General features: G+C 35.3%; 1 protein-coding gene across 3 annotated transcripts; it reads right to left on the bottom strand.

Annotated features, from left to right (window-relative positions):
- Nucleotides 1–4,725: 4,725 nt before the first annotated feature.
- Nucleotides 4,726–12,597, bottom strand: LOC133677029 (uncharacterized). Of its 3 annotated transcripts, XM_062098878.1 has the most exons (12): nucleotides 12,156–12,597; nucleotides 11,791–11,847; nucleotides 11,607–11,701; nucleotides 10,134–11,027; nucleotides 9,950–10,049; nucleotides 9,730–9,873; nucleotides 8,836–9,651; nucleotides 6,376–8,748; nucleotides 6,225–6,297; nucleotides 5,418–5,569; nucleotides 5,014–5,319; nucleotides 4,726–4,937 (listed from the first exon to the last, which is right to left on the bottom strand). In XM_062098878.1, exons 1-12 carry the CDS (start codon nucleotides 12,235–12,237, stop codon nucleotides 4,930–4,932), a joined length of 5,100 nt encoding a protein of 1,699 aa, XP_061954862.1. In that variant the 5' UTR covers nucleotides 12,238–12,597; the 3' UTR covers nucleotides 4,726–4,929. The 3 variants fall into 3 exon arrangements, with proteins under 3 accessions (XP_061954862.1, XP_061954854.1, XP_061954845.1); XM_062098870.1 differs by having other exon boundaries at nucleotides 4,726–5,319; nucleotides 9,965–10,049; XM_062098861.1 differs by having other exon boundaries at nucleotides 4,726–5,319.
- Between the last annotated feature and the right edge of the window lie 5,450 nt (nucleotides 12,598–18,047).

Below are 18,047 nucleotides of genomic sequence, written 5' to 3' on the forward strand. Positions count from 1 at the left end.
AAATATAAATCAATTAAATATTGAATTGATAATAAATTAATTTATTTAATCCTATTTTATTTAGGATTATGATTAATATTTGGACCAATTTATTAGATAACCTAATAAGTCACATATATAAGAACCATTGGTCATCAATTAAACTGAGATGTTTAATCAAGTGTGGCTTGATTGTAAATAAGTTTTAAAATTTAAAAACTAAAATGTAATAAATATAGGGTATTAGATTTTAGATCTAGAAAAATAAATCAAGTAAGGACTTGATTGAATAAGTTTATAAAATTATCTTAAAATAATATATGTGATATTTTTCAAGGGACAAATTTATATTTTGTTATTTACAGAGTTTTCATGTTTTTCTAAATAGAATGTTATGCTTCTTATTTTTTGTATAAAGAGAAAAATTATGCAAGTTACAGAACACCTAAAAAACATAAAAAAGAAGAGCTAGCACTCAAAGACATAGCAATCACTTTCTCTTAAAAGGGTTTAAGAGATTTCTCACTAGTGGTTCGTATGGATTATTGTTAGAGATTGAACATTTGAACGGCTTGTGACTTGCGATAACTCAGCCTTAAAGCAATTATTCTAATTCAAAATGAGCATCTGATTTTCAAGTAATCTTCGTATAAACCCTAAACAACAATAAATTGGTATAATAAGATCCTTGAGACTCCTAAAAAATATTAAATTTATCATTTTTACTGAATATGTGTTTGGAAAACTCAACATCAATAGCCTTGTGGAGACAATGATACCTAGAACTACAGGTCCAAAGTAGATGTTCAGACCAAGTGTCTTGACTAAAGAAGCTAGTTACCAATGTTTCTAAAAGTAGCAAAATCACTTACCTCTTAATGGCTTTTCCTCTAAACGGTGTTTAATAATCCAAGACTATAGGAGCGAAGCACAAAAATGATAACAGCTACTATAGCTCAAATTTAGCTATGAAATAGGGAGCATGGATATGGATGCTCTTAAAAACTAAGAGGACAATGATCAAAAGAGTAGGAAAAAGTGTGAGCAGGGGAGAGTGGTTAAAGTGATGGAAAAAAAACCTTTATTCTTTGGGGGTTTTACTTTCACAATGGAGAAGTTATCTATAGCTATCTCTCTCTTTTCTTCATTAATTAATCAATTTCTCTATTATCAATCAAATGGTATACACAAACCTTTTCTTTCATTTTTTCACTTTTTCATTTTTTCTTTCTTTCTTAGATTTGTAGATGCTTGTTACTCTTTCTTGGCTTGGCTTGTATTGTATCACTAATTTTCTTGTCTTTGATGGTTATTTGGATGTTAGTTTTTAATCAATTATTAAAAATAAAAAATTCAATCTAGTTATATTTTACTTTAAATAATAGTGATATAAGTTAAAAGAAGTTCCAAATAAGAGACCAAAGTAGATTATACAACTAAAGCTAAGTACATCTCTACATTTGAGAGAACAAAAAACATTGTTGGGGTCAAGAAGTTCATTATTAAATTAGGTGTGGTTCCTAACATTGTTAATTCAGTAACCCTATATTGTGATGATAATGGATCCATTTCTCAAGCAAAAAAATCAATGTCTCATTAATTATCTAAAAATACATTTAGACAATCATGAAAATGAAAGATATAAAGATAAAATGTGTAACCACTTAAAAGAGTTTTATAGATCCTCTTACTGAGTTATTTTTCTAATAAAAGCATGATCATCAAGTAATAACCAAAAGAATTTATGTATTTTTACTCATATTCTTTCAAGTTTTCATTACCAATGACATTAATAAACTCTACTGCTTAGGGTATTAGTTGATGGATGGTTGAATTCCCTTGCTTATGTTTACCTATAGTCATGTTGGCATAGTTAATTGTTTCTTGCTTGTGCTTGAGTCTGGCTATAATGGACCATGAAATTAATTGATGAAAAAACTTCATTTGCTCATGTTCAATGTTTTATTGCAATAATAAGAATAAAAAATATTCGTGATTCTATTTTAGAGTGCATGAATGTGATCAGAGAAGAGAGCTAACTTAAATAGCTTTTTAGCTATTGTAGCTCAAATTTAGCTATAAAAAAAGGAGCATGGATGTGGATGCTCTTAAAAACTAAGAGGAGAATGATCAAACGAGTAGGAGAAAGTGTGAGTGAGGGAGATTAGTTAAAGGGATGGAAAACAAAAGGAAAAAAAAACATTTCATTCTCTGTGGGTTTTACTTTCATAAATGAAGAAGCTATCTATAGCTATCTCTCTCTCTCTCTCTTTCATCAATTAATTAGTTTCTCTGTTATCAATTGGATGGTATACACAAACCCTTTCTTTCTTTTTTAGATTTATAGCCGGCTATTATTCTTTATTGGCTTGTCTTGTCTTGTATCACTAAATTTTCTTGCTTCCAATCTTTGCCTTTACCTATTTCCTTTTAAATTAATTTATCACTGGATTAGATCTATTTTATAATTATCATCAATAAGTCTTATTTTTCTGATTCAAGCAAGTATGTTAAAAAAAAATTAAGAAGAAAGAATGGAGACTAGTGCCTAAAAAAAAACCTAATGCTTAAGGAAGAAGAAGAAACAGAGTACAACCTAAACTTGGCTTAGGTTTAGGTTTAGGTTTGTGACCAAACAAAAAAGGGAAAAGAAGGACAACAATTGGGCTGCCAAACCCGTAGAACATGTTTGCAAAGAAATAAAAAGAGGCCCAATACCTAAATAAATTAAGTTGGGCTATCCAACCCATAAAAAATAACGAAATAGAACAACGTTGATGAGGTTTTAACTCAAATAAATACCCTATCATAACCACTTTGCAATTATTTAGTTTATGATTCCATATTTGTTTATTTGTTTATTTATTTATTATCTTATCGTTTGTGATTACATAAATAATGTAATTTGAACTCCTACTATTATTACTAATAATAATAATAATAATAATAATAATAATGGTATTGATGATTGTGGTAATAATAATAATAATAATGACTTTAATAATGATATAAATAATAGTAGAAGTAGTAGTAGTATTAATGGTGATGATATTACTTATTAATACTAATAGTAATAGTGATTTTGATTAACATTCTTTGAATTGCTATTTTTTAATTTTTTTGTTTGATTGAATTTTTTTTTAATTTTATTATTTAATATATAATTTATTTGGAATTGAATTTCATGGTTTTTCTAAATTGAGTTCTTTTTGTCTAATGATTCGAGTCATAGGTTTAAAAATTTATTATATATTTTAAATAGTTTTATAATTCTTTTTATTTTTTATCAGGTTATTCCAGTCATATTATATGGACCGTGGGTTTGGCAGAGCGTCTTGTGTTGGCTTAGCTCTAATTAGAGTTATTATATATTTATCATGATTATTTTTTAATGATTTTTTTAATTTTATTTTAATATCTAAATATTATTTTTTATACAAAAAAATAATTTGAACTCGGCAGCAAAGCGTGGGATCAAAACTAGGGCCTTCTGTTTGTCATAAGAGATTGTTGCAGTAAGATGGGTGTTGTACCCAAAAAAAAAAAAAAACTGAGCCACCATGATGGCACAGAAGAATTCGAGTCTGTTTCAGGATTTACAATCTTGAACTGTCAGGGATTGAGCAATAATTGGGAACGCAAGCACAGAATCTGCTGAGCGACCACGGCATTGCAGTGAGATGGCAATGTTTTCAGCTCCATATGGAATTGAAACAGTATTTTTAAAGATTTTAATTTTTTTAAAATTATTATATATATATATATATATATATATATTAAAAAGTAATTACTGTTGCATTTCTAAACATCCCCTTCGTCTACACTGACTTGGTGCATTACAAGAAAAAGACGACTACCTATACATGGAGAGTGCTAGAGTACAAAATCCCTCTACAAATGTCCTTTCTATTCTCTGAAGCAGCCATGGATTTATCCGTAATCCAACGAGGAAGAACAAAAACATGCATGATGCAAAGGAAGAAACTGCAATGTCCTGTCTATTCTCTCAACAACCGATGACGATTTGTCTGTACTCCAATCAATGTCCTGTCTAAATTCTCATATTTTCTGAGGGCCTACCTGATAAAATCTTAGGGCTCCATGAGCAATCAGTAGCGTCGGTCAGTCGAAATCTAATCATGCATTAGCAACTTATCTTGACTTTTCAATGGTTGATTTAATAACACGTCATCAATCATTAGCTACAAATGATGTCCTTGCAAATTTAGCCATGCCATTAACTATTTACTACTGCAGTAAAAATCATCTTCCAGATATTGAAATGGAACCAAATTGAATAATATGGAAACACTTGCCCCAGTTTTGATAATTGAATTGAAGTCAGCTGTGATTAATATTGTGATGTAAAATGCTTTTTAAAAATATTTTTTAATTAAAAATATATTAAAATAATACTTTTTATATTTTATTTTATTTTCTACCCATCAAAATCATCTAGAAACATCTAAAAATTATCATTTAAAAAACACTTTAAAAAAGCAACAAACACCCTTAGAACTGTTGTTGACAATACAATATCAGTGATCTTACAAGTGCACCACTTGCTAATTAAAGTGAGGTAAAATTTAGACAAAACAATATCACAATGTAATTAATGAAACATGACTTGCAAGCCCAACTCTCTCTCTTTTTTTTTTTTTTTTTTCTAATGAAAAGGAGTTAAAATTGCAATGTCTGTTATTGGGGACCCAACCAGATAAAGGGAGAGATAAAAATAGGAGGAGATAAAAAGAAAGAGAAGTCGATTGCTTGTCTCTAATCATTATTTCTGTTATTGCATTCATGACTACAAAATATTTCAGTCTATGCATATACTTCCTCTACACTATGCAACTTGTAAGGCAGGCAATTCCTCCACTTCGAACAGGATATAAAAAAAATCAAAGAATTTCAAACTCCTATGCGCTTCTTCAGTAATCTGTACAAAATCTACTCATCTACAAAACAAATAGAGAAAAATTTACACGACAGGCACAGCATGTATCAGTTACTCATCAAGATGTAGTATCTCACCCATCATAATGCGATTGCTAGAAACTTTGAAGCCAAGGAGAGCAGGATCAATCTGCCTTCCTTTCTTCCCTTTCTTTTTCCCACTTCGCCCACCCACTGAACCATCAGATGATTCCAAGGCAGCCGCACTAGCTGCTTCAGCCTCAGTAAAAACTGGCTTTTTTAGCACATCCATAAATGATGTCTCTGTTATACCAGCATCATTGTAAGATGAAGTCCTCCTAAAACGCCCTTCTTTCTTGCCAGATATCTGATTATCACCTCCCAGCGTTGCTGCTACATTCTCTACAGGCTCGTTCCTCCTTTCTGCAAGCCACCAAAGTTTTTTGATTTCAAATCACCATCACAGTTATCCAAAACCAACAAACAAAAGACAGCACAAATAATTAACAAAAATGATATACCATCCGAAGTTGCAAGGCTTGCCCGATTTTTTTGCTTGATATGTGAAGCAGATGCCATGTCTGACAAGACATCCTTAGAAGATAAGGCCTGTGACACCGGTGGGCGTTTATGCAAGGCATTGTCAACGCCTCTAGTTAAAATAGCAGGCATCCTGTTCACAAGCATTTTTCATGAACATAACGTAGGTTTCAAATCAAAACAGTGCAACATGCAACTCATGTACATGAAGCAAGACCTTTCCAGTAGTTCGATGTCAAAAGAAACAGATTTACTAGGGAAAACCCATTAACGCTGAATACACACACAAACACAGAAGTTGCTAATAGTCAAGTCATGCATAAACAGTGGGACCACAGAGCTCACATGCACAATCTGTAAATTGTGAAATTCAAAACAGATCTAATGCCATTGTTACCACAAACAAGTACAGAGAATGTTGGTTTGACTGCACCCCTGGAGATGTTAAAAGTTTTTACTTTATCATAATACAAGAAAGAAAATAAGCATGCATTTTAGGGTGGCAAGATGACATGACATCATGTTAATGTACATGCACTAGGAGACCTATAAAATACAAGGCAGTTAAGGTGCGAGTGTTCTCCCACATACTTGCATCTTGTTTTAAGCTTTTTAATGAAGAGAAATCATCAAAGCACCTAACCTATCAAAGAGTAACCATGCATGTGCTCTGAAACCAAGTTTTGTAGAATACGATATTCAAATGAAGATTAACATCATGATTAACAAGAGACCACGATGACTTCAGCCTCATTAAAAACAATCCCACAACTCAGGAGAGTCATTACCTGTCAATAGAGACCTCTTCACCAGTCGATTTATCTAATCTCATCTCATACCCATGTAGGCCTCCATTACCACCTGCAGAATTTCACAAAGCCTCTAATATCCATCTAAGCATAACATGATATCTGAAAAGATGTATGTCAGAGAAAATACCAGCACTGCTCAGGGAACTATGCCTGCTACTGGCATTAGCAAAATCCATAGCAGTTTCAGCTTGTTCAACAAAGCTCTCTTCAATGTGCGAAACAGACCTGGCCATGGCACTCATGCCTTTGGACCCATATCTGCTATCCAATTCTGCCAATTCTTTATCCATGGCAGATTTATCACCAAACATGTTATCCACATGATTAGTATGAGAAGTATCTACTATGCCTGACAAGAATGTTGGTTCTTCAGTTAGTGCTCCAGATTTCGACCTTAGGGACAATCTTTCACCATTTCCTAGATGGTGTAATTGACCACTCAAGGACATAGCATGATTATCCTGCAGCAGAGAATTTGATTTCAAATTTTGAGGCTTTTCCATAAATGTGTCATTCATGGTGGCCTCTTGATCTGGAATATCATTTAAAGAGAACGACTCGGTGATTGGCCAAAAGGATTCCCGAGATTTAGAGGAAGATATAAGGTGCTGATAATCGTCTTCTGGTGACCGAATAGACTGAAGACCCATTTTTTGGTGAAGATCCATTAAAACTTGCTTTGAGCTCTCCTCATCTCCTCCTGCTGAGGTCCAAAAACTAGAGTTTCCAGCAACTTCTGAAACATTCCTTTTTCTTTCAGCTTCAAGATGCAACTGTTGCATCCCTCCTTCAACCCAACTATTCTCTTGCTGCCCTTGTTTTCCAGGGAGGTGGCTCTCCATCATTTCAGCGCGAGAACCATAAATATCACCAAATACTTGCCGATGATGAGAAGAGACATTGGACAAGAAGGAACCCAGTTGATCAGTAGAATGCATATATAGATGCTCTGCTGAATCTGGACCTTGGGAATGACCATTTACATTATCCAACTTCATCCCAGGAGTGACAGCAGGGAGAGATGTTGGATGGTCAAATGCCATAGAGCTAGGCTCATAAAACCCACCCTGATGTGGCTCCTGTAAAGCATGATTCCATTTGTTATGGCTTAAATGTTCATCATGTGAGGAAAGCCTCTGCTGTTGCAGGAAAAAATCTGAAGCGTTAAATCCTGTAGACTTAGACTGGTGATGACCAGTAGTATTTCTGAAGGTCTGACCAGCTTCATCAATGGACCATGGCCAACCAACTTGGCTTTCACCATCCATTCCTAACTGTTGCCTTGGCAAAGATAACTCTTGCGCCTGCATCTGTTCTTGCTGAAGATGGAACTGCAGGTCTGAAGGGAGTATATTACCATGCTTCACCTGTGATAAGTGGTCCAAGATATCAGTCTGGGGTTCTTGAAGATTATTCTGGCCAATCTTAGCTCGAATTATCTGCTCCAGTGATAGATCGAGGTGCCTTGGATTATGTGAATTCTGCTGCAGTTCGGCTGCCAGTCGTGTCCTAAATTGAATCTGCTCAAGCAAGTTTTCTCTCAATGGATCTCCCTTTCCCTGACTATATCCAAGATCAGGCATCTGATGCTGCAGCAACTGTTCCAGAACCTGCTGCTGCTGCAGTTTCATTTGGTACTGACGAAGCTGTTGTTGCTGTTGGTGCAGTAAATGATGCTGTTGCTGAAGCTCAAACTGTCGCTGCTGTTGCTGATGCTCCAATTGCCGCCGCTGAAGTTCCACCTGCCGCCGCTGTTGAAGCTCAAGCTGCCGCCGCTGTTGAAGCTCCAACTGCTGCCGCTGTTGAAGCTCCAGCTGCTGTTGCCGCTGTTGAAGCTCCAACTGCTGCCGCTGTTGAAGCTCCAGCTGCTGTTGCCGCTGTTGAAGCTCCAGCTGCTGCTGACGTTGAAATTGCAGTTCAATAAGATTAGAAGGGATTTGCTCAAAACCCAGTTCCATAGTATGTGAGAACGGATGAGATAAATGATTCTGTTGTTGACATTCTTTTTGCATCTTCTGCAACATGAGATGCTGCTGGTCAAAATCATTGAACTCTGGCTGCCTGTGAAATAAGTGTCGAGCGTCTGCGGAACCTAGATCAATGTGGGGATTAGTGAGTGGCTTTTTCCTATAATCTTCAGGCCATGTCTCTGCATAATGGGATTGATCAAAAACTGCATCAAAGGACCTGTGACTGGAAAGAGCAGCATCATGCTCTGTATAAGGGTCCATAGCATGAACCTGTGCTGGAAATTCATCACCCATGCTTGAAGCCATGTTGGATGATTGAGCACGCCTCAGATTAGAGTTGCTTCTAAGCTCAGACATCGACAAGCCAAATGGATGAACTATTTCATCCTGATGAGTATGCATGCCAGTGTCTGAAAATTCATTTAAGATGGCAGGGTTGGTAGAAGGATTAGGAGCAAATCGCTGAAAGTCTGCAACATCTCTCATCAAAGGGTTGCCACTACTTCCAGGCCTTCCAGGAAAGATAATTTCTGTATCCAACAAAGATCAGAGCAACTAAATGAGCACAATGAACAGATACAGTGACATGAACAGCAGAATCATTCTACACAACTTACCTTCATCCGGAGTAACAACATTTTGAAATCTTCGATCATCAGAATACTCCATCCCACCGAGAAAACTATGATCAGGAACTCTTGACTGACCACTAACATTGGAGATGGCCTCAAATCCAGATGAAGCCCTCTGTTGGTCTTCCCTGACAGCAGAAGCCTTAAATTCAACGGAAGCAAGAGTCACTGTGCTCCCTTCCAAGCTTTCTCCAACAGCATCAGATAGCTGTAACTTAGCAGATGGACTAGTACTTGAAGCACACCCAGGTTTAAGTTTTAGGTGAGGCATAATATCACCAAGCTCATGGAAGGGTGATCCATCGGGAGCATCTGACAAACGAACTGGTAGGTCAGTTCCAAAATATCCTTGCTCAAACCATGCAATAATATCAATACCAAGGTATGGTCCCTGAATTGCCCCTTGAGGATCAAGATAGCACAATGATAGTTCCTCAGGTGTGATAGCACCCCCAAATTGATGTACCTCACTATTTCTATTCAAGGAAAACTGATGGCTGGTTGGATTTTTCTGTGCAGAAGAAAAATCAAATAGAGAACTTGAATCATCAGGAAGCTGGTTATCCATCTCAAAAGAAGTAGCTGGCTCAATATCCTCCAACTTAAGGTTATTCTGAAAATCCACATCTTCCACTGGCTGCCTTTCAAAAGCTTTTAACTCCATAATGTTGTCACTCAGACCACTCTCCCCAAAACTGCTGGGATCATCATTCTTGAAATCTGCAGGTGCAAAGCCATCCATCAATGCTCTGGCAATTGTTGTTGTGAGCTTCTGTTTATCATCTTTATGCACATCCTTTTCTGAAATACATAACAGAAGGAATAGTATTAACTCTGTGAATTAAAATAGTCAAAAAAATTGATTCTAGGATTACTTACCCTCAGCCATTGATGTTTCTAATGTCTCAGCGACAGTACCTTGACCAGAAGCATTACCAGTAATTTTTCCAAAAGAGTGTGCAATTTCTTCAGTCTTAACAGAGAAACTCTCATTCCCCTCACTTAAAGCCCCCTCACCAAAGCCTGAATAAAAAAAAGAGTTAAGAGAGAATAGATGGTGAGATGTGCAAAAGTCAACTGAAGATGTGACACTGATCACCTGCAGTGGTATTACTTGATGAATCATTCTTTTCTCTAAATGAGTTGTTCAGTGCTCCACTGCTTGTAATTTTTCCCTGCCATATATCTCCAAGGACAGCCTGCAAGAATCAGATGATCCAATTTAAGGCAGTGACAACAGCTGTAAGACATACCTTTAACATGACATTATCTAACTCATATACCTCTTCCTCTGCATCAGGTGCAACAAAAGCCAATGGCTTAATAGAAATCTCCTGTGTTAGTGGAGACACAAGCTCGATCCCTTCTGGTATGGTATCAAAACTTGGAAGAGTCTTGTGCTTACGGTAAATGTCAAGAAGTTTTCCCCTTGGATAGCAGAATGCATGATTCTTATCCAGAGGAATAGACCCAATAGAAGAAGCAGTAAGATGCCTGCCAATTTGTAAGTTCCCACTATTGTTGGACCTTCCTCTTCCAGCAGCAAACCGCACATTCGGGCTCTCCAGACGTCCTCTATCTAACCCAAATCCAGGTGCACTCCTGTATGCAGCAGGTCCACTAGAATGAATATCCTTACGATGGCGAGGCCTCCACTTATCACGAGAATCGTTCTCGCGCTCAGAAGGTGGCCTCCACTTATCACGAGAATCGTTCTCACGCTCAGAATTTGGCTCAGAATTCGGGTGGCTAGCAGTACCAAAATTTTGTTTGTCACTGTGAGCATCATCCTTCTCAACATCTGCCCTCTTATCTGTTCGAGAATCCTTCTCTTTATCTTCAGGACCCCACCTAGATGACCACTTGCTGTCTCTTCGGGATTCATGCGCAGAATTGCGGCTATTGCCATCATGCCAACGATCTGAAGAAGACAAAGTTCTAGTCTCAGATATATCTCTAGCTGAAACAGAATCAGCACGATTGTCTTCTTTTCTGCGATCTTTTCTACCAAGCAAACCTGTATCCCTCTCCTCCTCACGCCAACGGCGGCTGCTTTCAACATCAGGAGCAATCCTCCTCCGATCTTTCTTGTCTTGGGATCCATCTAAACGCCAATTGTCTTTCAAATTGTTATCAATGGAGTTTCCATGGGACAAAGAATTTGAAGCACGTGTTTCCTGTTATTTTCAGGCATAAGGGTTAAATTGGAAATGCACGCGTGCACACAAAAATAAAAACTGAAAAAAGGATAAGTTTAGTAGTACTAAAACCTCAAGTAAAATATAAGTTCACCCTGTGACAGAACTAAGTGAGAGGGTACTCACATAAAAGCAACAAGACTGCAGAGGTCAAGATGCTACAATTAAATCTCCTTAGGTTTGATAATTTGATAATTGCAGAGCAGAGTTGCAACCAAAATTAAAAGTATTTCAACACCTTCATAAGTATAAATTCTGGTTAAAAACCATTTAGATTATAAAATCCAATAAAATGCATCTCTAAATCCTGCACACAGCTATCCTAATTTATAATTTCTCAAGGGCCTTAGCTAAGGTACATGTTTATAAACACCAGAACATACAATCACACTAAATGACATAAATTATCAGGAATTAACAAAAGGAATATCCAGTACATGATTATTAAATATCAGTGCATGATAAATAAATAAATAAAAAGCATGCCACCTCATATAGATAACCAAAAACCAACCAGTCAATAAGCACGTCCAACTTTAGACAAGTGAAATCACATACCCCTGATGCCCCAGTAGTCAACGACTTAGCATCCACCGGTTTAGCATAAAGCCATTGTGGAGAAAGAGGTATAGTGTTGTCTGCAGCCACTTGATCTGTAAAGCAAGAACAATCAATATATATTTTAGAATAAAAGGCCAATAAATTCAAGACTGAAATCTGCAAATAAGTATTCCCAGGATACCTTTTGAGTCATCAGGCAAACTCAACAGAGCCTTGCCCTCACCTATTCCTCCTCGATCTACCATTTCCAAGAAAAAAGACAATTCATAAATATCATTAGTTCCATACATTCAAAATCAATGAATCCACATATAACAACAGCTATTAATCTCAGTAATCTCTCACCATTCGGCATGAAAAATATACAGAAAAATAAATTAACATCAAAGTCATGCAATTGCAAAAATAGAAAGTATCAAGGAGAAAAAATATTAAAAAAAATAGTCAAAACCCTAAAAGTAGGAACAGAAACGGAAGTATACATAGCAATAAAGATTAAGAAAGATCGATTGAATAAGAAAAGGAATGGAAAATTGAAATCAGAACCTTTGAAGGAGGAGAGGCGTTCATCGGTTGACTTGGGAGAGAGGAGGAGGAGGAGATCGTCGAGGAGATTTTCGTCGGTCATCGTCGTTATCTAAGACCAACAAGAACTTGCACAAATTCGGTATGCACAGAGACTATCAATACAGGAGAGAAAACAGATAAAGCAGATTGAGATTGGAAGAGTGGAGATTGCACAGAGAGAGAAGGAAATTGCTAGGGTTTGGGATTTTGCAGATGTAGAAAGGGGTAACTGATAAAGGATTTGGGTGTTCAGTGTGTATTTGATCGAAGAAACAACTAAAGATTCGAGTGTGTGTTTAATCAATTTTTGGTTTTTCTTCTCTTTTTTTCAATGAAATTGAAATGCTGCCAAAAAGTACTACGAGTCTCTCTTTCCTTCCTTTTCTTAGATGCAAATTACTTGTCTATCTTTACTAGAAAGTTTTCTTGATTTGAAATGATATTAAAAGAAAAGCTAAAGTGCATGAGGTTACATTTTACCCCTTGATACAAATTGGATTACTACAGTAAATTATTTTTTTTATCATTGAATAGAGAAAATTTAAGTCTTTTAGCGAGGATTTTTTCTTTTTTTTTTCTTATTTGGAAGTGTATATCATTTTAAATTTTGTAATACAGTAAAAATATTTTTTTACTTCTAGAGTTAATAAGATTTAGAATTATTGATCAAGAACTTTCTTGACTTTTCATATGTTTCTTTACAGTAAAAATACTTCTTTACTTCTAAGATCAAAAAAAAATTTTAGCTACTAGGCAAGAGTGTTTCAAGTTTTTCCATTTTCCATGTACAGTAAAAGAACATTTTTCACAGTAAAAATAATCTTTTACCTCTAGAGTTAACAAGACTTAAAACTGTTGACTAAGGGCTTTCTTAACTTTTCACATGTTTTATAGTAGTTGTCGCGGGGGTGCGAGCCGGCGTGACGTCGTTTGGTGATGGCGGAGGCTTTTGTCGTGCCTCCTATGTGAGGTGTGTTGTGTGTTGGGAAGGGTTTTTGAATGTAATCATAAAATTATGATTAATGTTTAGGAGTCACCACCTAGTATTATAGTCACTAGGAACCTTTGGTCTGCGAGAGTCTGGGTAAGGGACTGGTTGTGCAAGGGAAGACGCATCACTCTCAGTGCACCCTACCTAAGGTAAGCTGCATTGTTGTTTGATTGTTTTTTTTTCTATGTTGGGTTTCTACTCGTTGGTCTTTTCTAAGGTTCAAGACATATCTCTCTTCATGAGGGAGTCTCTACCTTATCGGATTAAATTATAACCGTTCTAAAGTTTGAATTTTAGCATCGCATTTTTACACCTTGTATCTTTAATACTTGAAGGTGTACTTTGTCGTGTAATTTTACACCCCACAAATATTAAAGTCTACATCTGGATCCTAAAAAAAGGATTGGAAAAAGATTTTTGACATGTTGGCCAAATTCTAATGGATAATCATAAACTAGTTACGATATTCATTTTTGGATTTTTTAAACATGAAAAAGATGTAATTTTTGTTTTTTTGTGAAAAATATGCTTGAAAAAAAATTTAGAATTTGATCGTAAGCAACAAAATATTTTTTTTCTTATTGAAAATGTTTTGAATTTTTTTTGAAATATTTTGGAGAAAACCAGGTATTTTAATATCGGATTTATATTTTACAATGTAAATATAAAACCCGATATTATGCAAAATTGGTATAAAAATATTTGAGAAAATCACAATTTTTTTAAATGATTTTTGAATTTTTTGAAAATTTTTGTTTTTTTAAAGAAATATATAATATTATATTATATATATTAATTAAATATTATTAAAACATGTGGGCCTGGCCGACCCAGCAAATTGGGTTGGGCCAGAACTGGCCCTGCCCAAATCCAAAGTGAATTATTCTGCCCTTGCATGCAAAAATGAATTCTGCATGCATCGGCCTTGTCGAAGAAGAATGAGGTGAAGCAGGGAGGAGAAGAAGCTGTTGTTACTGGCCTGGAGTGAGGTTGGACGTGGTCTGGTCTTAGAAGACGAGAGGCTGATGGCGGCGCTGGGGGAGAGTTTTGGCCGCCGGAGTCGCTGTGGGAGAAAGACAGCGGCGGAACCAAAGGGAGGCAAGGCCCCTGCAAAACTTTTTTAAAAAAAATATAACAAATAATAGGCTTTTTAATACTAAATTATTATTTTATTAGTTATGTTTGACTTTAAAGCTATATCTCCGTGTATCTCTATGTAAGTGGAAAACAAAAGGACAAATAAGCTTTTCAATTTAATTCTCTTCCTTTATTGTCTCTCTCTCTCTCTCTTCTCTGCAACCCTAACTGAAAAAATTAATAATACAAAGCATAAAGGTTAAAGCAAAGATGCTGCCAATTAATTCTTCATCGAAACAAGGTAATTAGCAATTTAATTTTTTTTTTATGTTCGTCAAGAATTTGATGAATATATTCTGCTATTTTTTTTAGTACTAGTTTTACCATTTTTTATTTCTTGTTATAGTGAATGTTGTTTTTTCTAATTAATTGGATATATTTTATGGGTTTGTTTGTTTCGATTATACTTGGATTTTTTTTATGTTTTGTTTTTAGCAGAGCCATCAAAATTATCAATTTTTTCTCACGTGTACCTTACTATCACCAGGTCTAATATACAATTAGACACGATCTTTCTAGCCAAATTAAGTTCTTTGAAGAGTGTATACCCAACTTTGATTCGGTGTAAGTTTTTTTTTTTAGGAACCAGTAATCCCATTTTTTATGTTAGATATGCTTTTATATATCAATTTCTTTTTTTAATATGTTAATTTTGCTTTCACATGTCAATGTGGTTTACATGTAAAAATTTATTTTTGGTTTTGATTATTGCTTCAACACATCGTTATTTGTATTTATTTTTTAAATAGGAAACAATAAAAATTTATGATGTTTTGATTTTACGTTCAACCATGAACAAAATAAGAAGAATTGATTTCTTTTTTGAGAAAAAAAGGAAAAATATTAATAACTCACAGCCTAGTGAATCTACTCCAATGTGTGATGTTGAAGTTATGGTTGAACAATCCTAATTTGCTTCAGTTTACGAAGAACCTGCATTGATTAATGAGCAGCCTCCTACTAGAATCGACATTGCTCATCTGATTAGAGATCCAAGCAATCGTTCTCAAATTTGAAAATACTCGATTAATCAACAAGATGAAATTAGAAGGGCATACATTAATTTGGGGTCATATCAACCTTTGATGTCTGAATATCCGCTGACTGGTACAAAACATCCTCGTCGATTTCAGTCTCATTGGTTCAAAAGTTATCCATAGCTTGAATATTCAGAGAAAAATACTGCATTTTGTTTCCCTTGCTATTTATTTTCAAGTAAGTCATCTGGAAAGCCAGGATCAAACACATTTACTATTAAAGGATTCAATTGTTGGAAGAAAGTTAATGATGGAGAATGATGTGCTTTTTTAACTTATATGGGAAGAAGTCCGAATTTAGCTCATAGATTTGCTACCAAGTGCTTGGAAAATTTGAAAAATCAGTCATGTCATATTAAGAAGGTAGTTAAGAGGCAAACTACTCAAGAAATTCTAAATAATCGATTGTGTATTAAAGCTTCAATAGATATTGTTCGTTGGCTCACATTTCAAGCATATGCTTTTAGAGGACATGATGAACGTCCATAATAAAAAAACCGAGGTAATTTTCTTGAAATGTTGGAACTTTTAGCCTCATACAATGAACAAGTAGGTGCTCTTGTTTTGCATAATACTCCATAAAATGCTAAATACATCTCGCATCAAATTCAAAAAGAAATTTTGTATGTCTTTGCTAGAAATGTCCAGTCTTTAATTCGTCATGAGATTCGTGATGCAAGATTTTATTTAATTGTTGATGAAGCTCGAGATGAATCCAAAAAAGAGCAAATGACCCTTGTTATTAGGTTTGTTGATAGAAATGAATTTATACGAGAACGATTTTTGGATATAGTTCATGTCAAAGATACAACTACTCCAACTCTTAAGAAAGAGATTTTCTTTGTTTAATCTCATCACAATCTTGATGTTCAAAATATTAGGGGCCAAATGTATGATGGTGCTAGTAATATGCGTGGAGAGTGGAATGGATTGCAAGCTTTATTCATTAATGATTGCCCTTATGCATATTATGTACATTGCTTAGCTCATCAATGACAATTGGCTCTTATTGCTGCATCTAGAGAAATATCTGATGTTCACACTTTCTTTCAGAACATGATTTTTATTGTTAGTGCTTCTTGCAAGCGTAATGATGAATTACGGGCTTTTCAAGCAGCTACAATTGAACATTTAGTTGATATTGGTGAGATTGAAACGGGTAAAGAAGTTAATCAAATAGGTGGATTACAATGACCTGGAGATAGCAGATGGAGTTCGCACTTCAAATCAATTTGCAGTTTGATAAAAATGTATGGGGCAACTTGGTTGGTTCTTGAAAACATCGCTTTAGATGGATCTACTTATTCTCAACGTAGTGATGCGGCTTTTTTCATTTAAGTTGCTAATGTCATTTGATTTTGCATTCATCTTGCATATAATAAAGAATGTTATGGGAATTACTTATATGCTTTGCCAAACTTTGTAACAGAAATCTCAAGACATTTTAAATGCTATGCATTTGGTGACTATCACAAAGACTTTAATTCAGAAGTTAAGAGATGATGGTTGGGAAACTCTTTTAGAAGAAGTGACATCATTTTGTAAGCATCAAGACATTGAAGTTCCTGATATGGATGTTTGTTTTTCTAGTGTGGGACGATCTCACCGTAAAACAAAATCAATAACAGTTGAGCATCACTATCGAGTAGATATATTTACAGCCATCATTGATCAACAGTTGCAAGAGCTAAATAATAAATTCAATGAGCAAGCGATCGAGCTTCTTAAGTTGAGCACAACTTTAGATCCTAAAAATAACTATAAATTATTCAGTGTTGAAGATATATGCTTACTTGTTAACAAGCTCTATCCTGAAGACTTTTCTGACGAAGAAAAAACTCATTTGAGATTTCAGTTGCAGCATTATGAGCTTGATGTACCCAATCATCCAAAGTTAAAGAATATGTCATCGATTGCTGAATTATGTCAAGGATTGGTTGAAACAGAAAAATCAACAATTTATCCACTCGTTGATAGATTGATTCGGCTTATTTTGACTCTTCTTGTTTCAACATCAACTACTGAACAAGCTTTTTCATCGATGAAGATTGTTAAAACAAGACTCCGTAATCGGATGGAGGATGATTTTCTTGCAAACTATTTGATTGTCTATATAGAAAAAGAAATTACTGAAAGATTCACAATTGATATGATAATCGATGATTTCTACTCTATGAAAGAACGACGAGCACAATTAAAATGAATATGTAAGAATCATTCTTTATTATTTTTTACTTTATTTCAAAGTTTTATCAAACATAAATAATGCATCGCTTAAAAATAAGGTTCACAGTGGCTCTCGGTGGTCGGTTGGTAGTTGTGTTGGCTTCTTGTGGTGGAGCTGGTGGTGGGAAGATTGGTGATGAGGGTGGTGGTGGCTGAAGGCCACGGTGGAGAGAGAAAGAAGAGAGAGGACTGTGCAAGAAAAAAAATTGGGGAGGAGGCTGGTTTTTTCCGACTTTTAGACCTAATTTTCTCCTCCCTCAGGTCATCAACGGAGCCTTTATTTATAGGCGGTCGAAGAGGGTAATCTCGTCTACACACGGGTAAAATTTTCAGCCATTGATTTGGTTGGGAAGGATTCCAACCGTTGGTTCAAAGTAGCCTCTCTAAGTTGTCGAATCTGCAGGAAAAGGTTGTCTGAGTTGACCTCTTCATGATATCGCATGTGTCGCCGTGTTGTCATTCATCCTGAAACGTTCACAT

The sequence above is a fragment of the Populus nigra genome, chromosome 1 (assembly GCF_951802175.1).
Source record: "Populus nigra chromosome 1, ddPopNigr1.1, whole genome shotgun sequence".
In the NCBI taxonomy this organism is placed as follows: Eukaryota; Viridiplantae; Streptophyta; class Magnoliopsida; order Malpighiales; family Salicaceae; genus Populus; species Populus nigra.

What these genes read in the sequence shown, in the direction of transcription:
- LOC133677029 (XM_062098861.1), bottom strand. Translation starts at nt 12,237, where the DNA reads ATGACCGACGAAAATCTCCTCGACGATCTCCTCCTCCTCCTCTCTCCC. An exon ending in TGTTGTTACTCCGGATGAAG is followed by an intron (nt 8,749 to 8,835) that starts GTAAGTTGTGTA and finishes TGTTGGATACAG; the next exon opens with AAATTATCTTTCCTGGAAGG. An exon ending in GAAGAGGTCTCTATTGACAG is followed by an intron (nt 5,570 to 6,224) that starts GTAATGACTCTC and finishes GCTTGTGAACAG; the next exon opens with GATGCCTGCTATTTTAACTA.